The sequence below is a fragment of the Vulpes vulpes genome, chromosome 2 (genome assembly GCF_048418805.1).
Source record: "Vulpes vulpes isolate BD-2025 chromosome 2, VulVul3, whole genome shotgun sequence".
Lineage (NCBI taxonomy): Eukaryota > Metazoa > Chordata > Mammalia > Carnivora > Canidae > Vulpes > Vulpes vulpes.
Genome location: NC_132781.1, coordinates 153,954,239 through 153,965,279, shown reverse-complemented (window position 1 = coordinate 153,965,279; position 11,041 = coordinate 153,954,239). Strand labels below are relative to the sequence as shown.

The window sequence follows — 11,041 nt, the reverse complement described above, 5'->3', positions numbered from 1 at the left end:
TTTCCTGAAGATAGGCTTCACATCTGCCTTATTTAGGGCCGTTATCCCCAGCCCCTCTGAACTTGGTAACTGTAGATGCTCAAGAAATAGTTCTTTTTTTTTTTTTTTTTTTAAAAAGATCTTATTTATTTGAGAGAGAGACAGAGAGAGCTTGCAAGTCGAGGGAGGGGCAAAAGGAGAAGCAAACTCCCCACTGAGCAGGGAGCCTGACGTGGGACTTGATCCCAGGACCTGGGATCCTGATCTGAGCTAGAGGCAGACACTTAACCACCCAGGTTAAGTGGGTGGTTGAGCCACCCAGGCGCCCCTCAATAAATAGTTCTTTACTGAAAGAATGAATCAAGAATGGCAAAGACCATGCTTTGTTTGTCTTGTGTCCAACCTGAGACTAGTGAAATACCTAGCATCTAATTTCAACAAATGTTTGTTGACAGAATAGATTTTTTAAATGGCTACTCATTTTTGTCCCCTGGCTCATTTGAGTTTTTTAAATTAAACTGAGAAAGATACTGGTTAACTTATCCTACATCTCTCTAGCCTTAGTCTTCTTATCTATAAAATGAGGCTATTAATAAAATCCACCACATAAGAGTGTTCTGAAAAGTAAACGAAGCAATATGTATTTGGCACACAGAAAATGTTAGTTCATCATTATCCCTTTCCCTGAGCTTCGATTTCCTCATCCGTGAAATGGGCATCCACTCACTCATGTATTCATTGGTTGTTCAACAAACACAGCGCCCTTGTGCAAGGCATTGTAATTAAGACCTAGGGCAGTTCGAGAGGTGAACAAGCCACGGTCCCTGCCATGAGGAAGTGTCTGCTGTAGAACAGCATATGAATAGCAAAACCCAGTGATAAAAGAGCCATGCTATATGTGAGGTCTACAGAAGCTGGGATGAAACCTGCAGGGTTTCAGTGAGCACTCTAGGGAGACTGTAAAAGGTCACCAACTCAGTGTAGCCACCGACAAGATATCAGTCTGAAATGCAGTTGTCCTCTCTGGGCTCTGGTTTTTATAGCTGGGTCTGTGGAATGCGCCAGTTTTGTTGCAGCTCCACTTTCCACCCTGGCTCACCAGCATATGGGAGGCTGATCTGGGTGTCACAATCCCACTGAGCATCCCATTCAAAGAGGCACAACCTTCTAACACTCAGCCTTGCCTTCCTCCCCTTCCCTGGATCCTACCTTCTCAGGGGACTGAACAGTGATTCCTTTACCCTTTCAACGTAGAGCAATCTGGGGTGCCTCTAACGAATGCTGGGTTCCTGGTTCTCCAAAGACAAGCCTGCCTCTTCCTGGGGTGGGATCCAGCAAGGCGATGCTTGGGCAGTGAGGACGGGAATTAGGCCAGGCCAGGTACGGTATCTGGGCTCCTGCATCTCAGTGGGTCATGTCTGTCTCTGATGTTTGTAGCTGGTTCCAGGGAACTGACTCCTGCCAATCAAACTCATAAGAGATTGAAACATTTGAATTAGAATTTTGTATTTAAGCTGGGTGCAACTTGTGGGAATGGGAGGGACGATTCATCTCCAGTGACCAACATATTTGCACCTGTTACCCAGAACAGTCTTTTACTTTCAAGTGAAAGAAGTTTTACATGCCAAGGGTATTTAAATATCGGGGGGGGGGGGGGTCTGCTGTCTGTGGCCAGCCAGAGGTAGAAGGATGTCTGAGTCCCAGTGGCCCATCCTAGCAGGCCTCAGGGAAGAAGCAAGATTTATGAGGTGAGAGCCCGCCTGGGCGGCTTTTTCTATCCGTAAAGGCCTCCCTGCAGTATTTTCTGTCTCGTCAACGCTGCATTTCATTTTAAATTGCAGCTGAAAGCAGATATTTTCCCTCTTGCCTATTACACCTCTTAATTTGTCTCTCCCTCTGCTGTTATTTGTCTCTATAAAGTGTTTTGCATGAAAGACCCACACAGCACAATGTTGCTTTGCCCTGGGTTAGGTTTAATAGGAAAGGAAGGCACGGAGAGGCTTAAGTCCGAAGAGGAAGGCGCGAGGGAGGGAGGACCTTGGGGTAGAGCCACACACGTGTCTGGGAATATATAGGCCTGTGCATGTTTTGGGACCTGTTGTGGGGCAGTGGGTATGTGCGTGCACGTCAATATGTACTGATGTGTACAGCAGATGTCTGTACGCTCTGGTATAGTCACTTGGTGGGCATACCCGAATTAAGCGTATGTGTGCAAGTACTCACTCTCATGCAGTCCCTGAGCACGGATGTATCTATGCACAGGAGCACACTTGCGAACACGCACAGGCATCGAGGTACGCATGTCACATGAGGTATGTATGTGGTCTGTACGCAAGACCAGGTTCTCTCTTCTCTGTCCTCCCCTCGCATCCCCCCCCGCCCCCACCTTCGGGGCCCCTAGCCTGGTTTGCGGCTGTGGGAAAAGGCAGGCAGAGCAGTGGTCGGTGGGGCTCCGGTGGAAACATGCCTTAGCCTGGTCCAACCGCAGCCGCAGGTCCGCGGCTTGGCTCCAGCCACCTCCCGGCCCGCAGCCTGCCCCAGCTGCACCACCACGGCCCCCTCCCGGGAAGCTCTGGGGACCCCTGGACCGGCGCGGAGGGGTGACAGAGGTCACCGAACAATGGCCAGAGCCCTCAGGCTGGCCGAGCCTCCGACCCCACCCGGGGGCGGCCCGGGGGGCGCTCGCGGTCGCTCCCAGGCCGGCGAACGCGGGCCACTAACCAATGGGCGACTGCAGCCCGGCGGGGATCCCTCTCCGAGGCAGCCAATGACCTGGCTCCGCTCTGCAGCCGCCCCCGCCCACTCCGCGCAGCTGGACCATTGGCGCCGGCGGGATGGGGGCAGCGCGCGGCGCGGGCCGCGGGAGGGGGCGTGGCCTGGAGTCCCGTCGCCTCTGCCCACCCGCGCTCGGCTCCCGCGCTCCCTGCCCACGGACGCGAGGCCATTGGCTCGGCCGCGGCGCCGCGGCGGAGGAGGCCCGCGGGGCGCGCGCAGTGGGCGTGGCCCGAGGGCGTGGCCCGGGAGGCGGGGCCGCGGGCGCCGTCTCAGTGAAAGCCGGAGCTGCGGCGGCGGCGGCGGCGGCGTCCGGGCGGTGCGCGCGGGTGCGGGGCGCAGGCTCGGCGGCGGCGGCGGCGGCGGCGGCGGAGCCTGCGGCGGCGGCGGCCCGTGTGGAGCGGCCGCCGCGAGGACGCGGGCTGCGGCGAGAGCGGTGCAGCCGGGGCTGCGCGCCCCGCGGGGCCGGCGGGGGCCGGGAACAGGTGATCGCCGCGGGTCGCCGAGCCCTCCCGAGTTGGCGGGGCGGGAGCCCGCACTCCCGGGCGCAGCTGCGGCCGCCCCGCCGCGGCTGGTGGCGGACGGCGTCCGGCTCGGGGCCGCGGCTCGAGCATCCCTCGGCTCGCGGGGGCCCGGCAGGCGCAGAAGTGCCGGCCCCCGCTGCGGCCCCCGCTCCGCGGCCGAGCGAAGTTGTGGACGTGCCCCGGGGGCCGACCCGGCGCCGTCGCGACCCCCGCCGGCGGTGCGCGCTCTCCGGCCGCGCCGCCACGCCAGCCCCGCCGCCGCCTGGCGCCTGAGCCCGCGCGCCCTGGAAACTGCTCTTGGGGCCGAAACTTTGGGTCGAGGGGCTGCGGGGCGCCGGGCGCGGGGGCGAGGCCTGCGGGGGCCCCTCCGCGCGGGCGGCCCGGGCGCCGCGGACGGCATGTGACGGCGGCGGCCGCGGCGCGGGAAGGCGCGGGCCCCGCGGGCTCCGGCCGCTGCCGGGAGGGGCTGCGCGGCGCCGGGGCGGAGGCGGGGGCGCACGGCCGGCCGTTGCGGGCCCGGGCCCCGCCGACGCCGTTGCGCCCCCGCCTCGGCGCGGGGGACGCTCGCCCGCAACTCCCTGAACTTCAGGGGCATCCCCCGAAGCGGCCAAAGTCCGCGGGACCCTCACGGCGGCGGCGCCCGCCGACGACCTCCGCGCGCCCGAGCGCCTGCTGGCCGGGGCCTGCCCGCCGAGGGCCCCGGGGCCCGGCCGCAGCTGACCGGCCCCGGCCCCGGCCCCGGCCCCGCGCCAGGCCACGATGCTCGCGAGGAAAGTGCCTGTCTTCGTCCCGGCCTCCCCGTGGGGGCTGCGGCTGCCGCAGAAGTTCGTCTTCCTCCTCTTCCTCTCGGGGCTCGTCACCCTGTGCTTCGGGGCCCTCTTCCTGCTGCCCAACTCCTCCCGCCTCAAGCGCCTCTTCCTGGCGCCCCGGACCCAGCAGCCCGGCCTGGAGGCGGTGGCCGAAGTCGCCGGCCACCCGCCGGCCCGCGAGCCGGAGTCGCCTCCCAACCCGGCCCCCGCCGCGCCCGCCCCGGGCGAGGCCGACGCCAGCAGCCAGGCCAGTCCCCGCCGCCGGAAAGCGTGGCCGCGGCGCACCCGCCCCACCGGGGCTCGGGAGGCGGCCACGGTGGCCCGCGGCGACGGGGGCGCCCCGTTTAGCTTTGACTTCGGCGCGTTCCGGAGCCGCCTGCGCCACCCGGTCCTGGGGACGCGGGTGGACGAGAGCGAGGAGCCCCAGAGCCTGGTTCGGGCCCGGCGGGAGAAGATCAAGGAGGTAAGGGCTGTCCTCCCCGCCCCCTCCCCAGAAGGGAGAGACCCTCGGTGCTTCTCTCGGCTTCCCGGGGCCCCAGTCGCGTCTGGCTCCTGCACTGCTGCTCTAGGCCCTCGGCACGCTGCGCCCTCCTCCCTCCTCCCTCCTCTCAAACTTTCCACCTTCTCCGTGGGCTCCTTCCCGCTGTTGGGTTCAGTTCATCATTCCCCACCCCTGACAGGTGGGAGCCGAACCCCCGGATCCGTTCTCGCGCTCGGCACCCCCAGACCCTGGTCTTTTCAGTCAAGTCCCCGACCCAGGTGGGCTGCATGCTGTCCCTTTGTGGAGTTGCTAGGGAGGGTCCTTAATGGACACCCTCTCTGCTTGCACAGGGCCAAGGGCCACATTCTTTCTCGCTGTGTGTTCTTAAGTCCTCGCTTCCTCCCAACCCCTGTAGGGTCTGCTCTCTGGAAATCCAGGATTTGGGGGCGTGGAGAGAGGGTGGTATTTGGTGTCCTGCAAGTTTTTTTTTTTTTTTTTTTTGTCATCTAGAAGCTAGCAACCTACAAGCCAGGGGGTGTTGTGCATTCTGGCTAACCATTTCTGTTGAGGTCTGGAACAATTGTACAGGATCGCATGTGATGCAGGAAAGAGTAATCAATAAGGCAGTGGTCATGTTACAGGAGCTCCGAGGTTATTGGTTTAATGAAGCAGGTCTTTGACTTGCTCCCTGTAGGGACTGTAAGGGAGGGGGGTGTGTTTAGAAGGATCGCTTTGAGTGTGGATCTTGGTCTTAGTTTAAGAAACCAAAAGCAAATGCAGCCTCACCATGGCTTGAAGACTGTTGCCAAGCGGCCACCGGTAACTAAATATTCTGCTCTACCACTATTAGAGGTTTTTGCCCAGCAATGCAGAGGGGGCTGCAGTGACACCCTCGGGCCACGAGGGGGCTATGGGCAAGCAGTGGGCCAGGGTCTCCTCCCTAGAAATGAGAGGATGCTCGCCCCACTCCCCCCCGCAGGCCCAGAAGGAAAGGGCTGTTTCTGTCTGGACTTTTTGGCTTGCTGCAAAGGAGTCGCAGGTCTGATTTCCAAGGGGAGGAGGCAGCAAGGGTCAGCAGCTGCCCTGCCTGGATCTACTCAGAGCCAGTGGACAGTCCTTGTCTGGACTGTCCTCCATCCCAGGGTCTACCTCTGCCCCACTTCTTACCTCTGCTGATACTCAGTCCTTCCACCATAAACCCTGCTGGGAGATGTTATCTTAACTAGCAATCACAGGACATTTTGTGACGTCAAGATAGGAATCCACAAAGATGCATCTTTGTTTTTTGTGTGTGTGCATGTGTGTGCTCTCAGTTTCCAAATTCTTGTTGAAATCTCAAAGGTTAATTAAAGGCTGGAACTTGCAGTAGCTAAGGAAGGGACATCATTTCTCCCTTTTTGGTTAAGAACTGTGTTTTTTACTACTTACCTGAACCACCCACAGCTCCCTTTCTCAAAGCTGGCTCTGGGCACATTAGCCTTTTCCGTCTTTTTATACCTAACCGGAGAGCAGTAAAGCCCAGTGGAGTTATATATAAACTACATGCATGCAATTTTTCATGAAGCGTCCAGAGCTGCCATCAGATTTTCAAAAGGATCCCCCAAACAATTAAGAATTAACTACTATCCTCTTCAGAAGAGGTGCTTTCTGCATTTGTATCTAGATAAGTAACCTATTTCTGAAAGCTTGGGATTGGGAATCAGGGTAAGAAGGGTGGGCTGGCTAGTGGGGACTTGGTTCTGCCCCTCTATACATAGACAGGCTCCCTTGCTGGCTGAGGCTGCAGGCTGCAGCAGCCTGGGGGTGGTGGGAGGTGTGGAGACTTCTGCTCTGCAGGTGGGTGTAGAATAACATGATGGGTGAAGGTCTGCGATGGTTGCTAGATGTCTGGATCATTCAGTCTGGCATCTCTGAGCACCCCTGGTAGTAGCTGGAGGCCTGCTTGCATGTACCTGCAGTTGGTGTTCAATGAGCCCTCTCTTACTATCTTGGAGACCTTAAGCTCTTCAGAATGAAGGCGGCTGAACTATATATACATGATTATATTTTGAAGCCTGTTGTCTCTTTAGGTTTCTTGAGTTTGGACCCCTGCCTCTCCAAACAACCTAAAAATGTGAGGCAGAGTTTTTGGTCTAGCTGTTAACACAGAGCTACCTTCCCTGGTGTCCTGCCTGATAAGGAATGCATAGGACTATGGCTGGAGGATGTCTTTATTTCCTTCTCATTTAAATTTCTATCTGTGCCATGCCCAGGGGTAGATCATTTTAGAAAGGTGCCTGTTTTCATAAAAGGGACTGTTGCTTCCCTCTCTGGCTTGTTTATTTCCAGACATGGATTGATTAGACCCCAGGAGCAGAGGGGGAGCTAGCATCAGATAAAAAGGGCTCTGTTCTTATAAGATGAGGTTTTTAAAGTGAAAGTAAAAGTCAAGAGAGACCCAGAGAGGGTGATAAATGGGAGTGAATGAAGACTGGACACCCAGTCTCTCTAGATCAATGAAGTATATTTATAAACATTCTGGTTTGAGAGATGAACATGGGCATGAGGTCTGTGCTGATAAGGTGGGTTGAAGCGGCATGTTGTGGGTGTACAAGCATCAGGAAACAACCTATCAGTAGAACCAACTATTTTTCTTCATTCTGTAGCCTTAGAACCTTGGAGGAGGCAATGTGGTGGAAAGGGGAAAGCCGGAGACTGTGGGTTCAAGTCTCAGTTCAACGATCAACTGTCTGACTTTGGGCAAGCCACCTGCTTTCCCTCCCGGACCTTATTTTTCCTTCTGTGAAATGGAGTGAGGGAGGGGTGAATATACTGGTCACGTACACTCTTGCTTCCAGACCTGGCCCCTGAGCAGGCCAGGGACTCCTTATTGGACTTTGCCCAGCTCTGTATTCAATTCGTGAATTCCGTGAAGTCAGAGACAATGGTGTGTTGTAGTTGACAGTGGTGGTGGTATTCACTGTTGTATCCCTGGCACTCAATCAAGAGTAGATATTCATAGAGTTGATTAAGTTAATTGCGCCCATCACCTATATGGAACTTTAAAGATGGAATTGAACAATGACAGATCCTCAGGTTGGGATCATGAACAATAAAGGAGTCGGCAAGAATCTAATACACCTTGCTAGCAGCTTTCCCTTTCAGATCTGATGATAATATAGGAAATTATTGTCATAATTGTTAAGTATAGGGGACTTCACCATTGGTGGATTCCTTACAAATTCAAGTTCAACAGACCTTTCTCACTCATGACAAGAGCTTGTCAGGGTTACATCCCAGTGAAAGCATTTAAACTTTCCTGGGTTCTGCTGATGGTGGTTGGTTGCTGATCGGGGGAACCCCAGTTGTCCCTTCCAGTGAAGGGGGCTTTTATCAAAGGGAATTGGGCAGTCTGGGATAGTGAGAATATAGTACTGGAATGAGACTCACCCTGGCCCATATACAGAACATGGATTGAATTTCATTCCTGTCCGCTCTGCCCAGACCCCTATGCAGCACTGTATGTGGCAGTCCCACTAAGAACCCAACCTGGGTTCGAGTCCTAGCCACACCATTAACTCTGACCTCAAAGAAAAAAAATCCTATCACTGGGACTGTTTTTGTGGTAAAACAAAGGGACTAACATTTAGGGGACTCTTCTCTTTCCCTCACTCCTGCCTCTTTACTGGTTTATTTATGGATCTGCCCAGGCACCTACAATAGGGTCGGATACCTAGTTGGAGCTCAGTGGCTTGAGTGAGTGCCTACAATAAAGATCTGTAAACTAACAGTTAAGGTTGCTGGTGAAAGAGGCTGGCTCTTCTTCCTCAGAGTATCTGGAATTCTCAGAGTGTCAGAGGAGGGTCCATAGCGAGGTTGGGGACTCAGCAACTCCATGACCCGAGAGGCCTTTTAGAAGTTGCAGTATTTTTCCAATTGTGAGTCTACCTTGAAGAGAGTGGGGAGGTGGCAGTCGTGAATAAAATCTTTTCATGCCTGGATAGCAGGCATTTGGAGGATGCCCGAGTCGCTCTGGAGTGCCCGAGACTTGGCAGGGAGTGCCCCAGCTCTTGCTTTCTATGCCTGCTGCGTTAAGTCTCCAGGATATTGCTGGTTATGATATGTGGCTATGTCTGAATAAGTCATCTTGGCAAATGATCTTTGCTCGCCATTAATGGGCCGGTTCGTTAGTCATGTGTGGTTTCTCTGTATATTTGATTTATCACCACTAGTGCCATGGATAGGTAGGAAAATTAAAAGGCTTTGTGTTCTTTGTAGCATGTGAATCTGAGGCTGTGAGATGTTCAGGATAATTAATATTAGGAACACCTTAGATTTAAATAGCTTTCCTTTGAAGAGCTCTAAGTTGCCGATTCATCGAAGATCTTTTTCTCCCCCTGTCCTTCAGTTTCACTCTTGTCCTGCTCTATGATACATTAAATGTGGATAGGAAGACTGGCCTGTCATAACTGAATAGGTCCCTTGGGAGACCCTTACCTCCCTTGGGGAGATCCTAAGCCCAGCCACACTTCATCTTTCCTCCTTGAACTGAGTCCTGCGTGTAAAGCTTAGAACTTGTCCCCTACAGCTTAACACCTGTAGGTTGGGTAGATCTCTTTCATTTTGAGTTGTACTATCATTTTGGGGAGTTAGATGCAGACATTCCAGGAGCAATTGCTTTTTGGGCCTCACATCCTTAACTCTATTGTTAGTATTAGGTCTAGAAACAGTGACTTTTAAAAGTCAGCTGTTTATTTCACACTGTAGTTAGCAGAGGGGTAAGAATATAGATTCCCCTGAGGTTTTCAGAGTGACTGATTTACATCTGAGCTCAAGAAATGCTTTTTCTCTAGCTTTCCCCGAAGACTGATCCATTACTCTACCAAAAATAAATATTGTGATATATATCAGGCATACTTTGCTTAAAGGGACTTACATCTTTTCTCTTATTGAAAAAAATAAATCAGCCTCACAAATTGGAAAGGCCCATTCAGGGAAGCAGTTTGATTATCTCAGTGGGCACCAGGTCTTGTGGGTACTGCTTCTGGTCTTCCTGTATCCTAAGTTGAGTCTGTGTTAAGGGAGATGGTGAGAGCTTTAGGAAATTCTCTCCCTGCCTTGCTTTCCATTCCCTTAGTAAGGGAATGATGGGCAAGATTCACGAGAGTGGTTGCTTCAGGTGAATTCATGGGTATTTATTATACTGCTTTAAAAGAGGGACCAGGAGCACCCGGGTGGCTCAGTCGGTTAAATGTCCGACTCTTTATTTCAGCTTAGGTCCTGATCTCAGGGTTATGAGATGCAGCCCCGCATCCGTCTCTGCACTGGGCATGAAGCCTGCTTGGAGTTCTCTCTCTCTCTCTCTCTCTCTCACCCTCACCCTAACCCTCTCTCCCTCTCCCTCCTCCTCCCCTCTCCCTTTCCCTCCCTCTCCTTCTCTCTCCCTCTCTCCTCCCCCTAACCCCCAAAAAATAAAATAAAAGAGAGACCATGCGTGGAGTAGGGATGAATGCCATGAATCAAAGATGATTATTATTATTATTCCAGTCTGTATATCTGCAGGCCAGAAAGAGTAAGCTCATTCAAAGAGCAAACCCTGGTTCTTGACTTCCAACTACTCCCCCTCCCCCACCAGGGCTAAGAACTTACACACACAAGTGTGCATGATTTGGAGAAAAGAAACAACAGACTTTCTTAGCTCTGTATTCTCATAGCAGTTGATGACAAGACACCAAATTTGAGATCCTTCAAAAGAATTCTGAAAGTCAAGAGTCTAAATCCCTCTTCTTTCCCCCCATTCAGCTCTAGGGGCTAGTTAATAGCTAAGGCATCATAGTTTTGGTTCTTTTATTCTTTTATTTTTGTTTTTTTAAGTAGGCTCCACACCCAGTGTGGGGCTTGAACTCAGGACTCTGAGATCAAAAGTCACATGCTCCTCCGACTGACCCAGCCAGGTGCCCCAGTTTTGGTTCTTTTAAATGCAGAGTTGATGTGGCTGAGATCACTGGAAGTTAGTCCTGCTTTTTGGCACTTCCACCCCCAAAGAGAACAGAAGCTGTGGAGACCACAGCTATAGGCTGTGGGCTCAGTGTGTGTGTGGTGGCCCAGCTATAGGCGTTTTCTTCCCTGAAAAGGGTGTTTTCTTTTTTTTTAAATAATAAATTTATTTTTTATTGGTGTTCAATTTGCCAACATACAGAATAACACCCAGTGCTCATCCCGTCAAGTGCCCACCTCAGTGCCCGCCACCCAGTCACCCCACCCCCCGCCCTCCTCCCCTTCCACCATCCCTAGTTCGTTTCCCAGAGTTGGGAGTCTTCCATGTTCTGTCTCCCTTTCTGATATTTCCCACTTATTTTTTCTCCTTTCCCCTTTATTCGAAAAGGGTGTTTTCTAAGATTTGGGCTGAGAGCTCCCCAAACTTGGCAGGCAGGCAGAATAGCTCTTACTCACAAGGAGGTCTGAATATGTCTCTTAACTCTGCATTTTCATTAATT

The 11,041-nt window shown here is 53.5% G+C and overlaps 1 protein-coding gene across 1 annotated transcript in view; it reads left to right on the top strand.

Annotated features, from left to right (window-relative positions):
* Window positions 1–3,893: 3,893 nt before the first annotated feature.
* The window catches only part of MAN1C1 (mannosidase alpha class 1C member 1), a 137,888-nt gene continuing 130,740 nt past the window's right edge, over window positions 3,894–11,041 (top strand). The window contains exon 1 of the mRNA XM_026014387.2: window positions 3,894–4,547. Within this exon, the coding sequence (XP_025870172.2) occupies window positions 4,035–4,547 (513 nt within the window). The 5' untranslated portion in view covers window positions 3,894–4,034. The remainder of the gene's footprint in view (window positions 4,548–11,041) is intronic.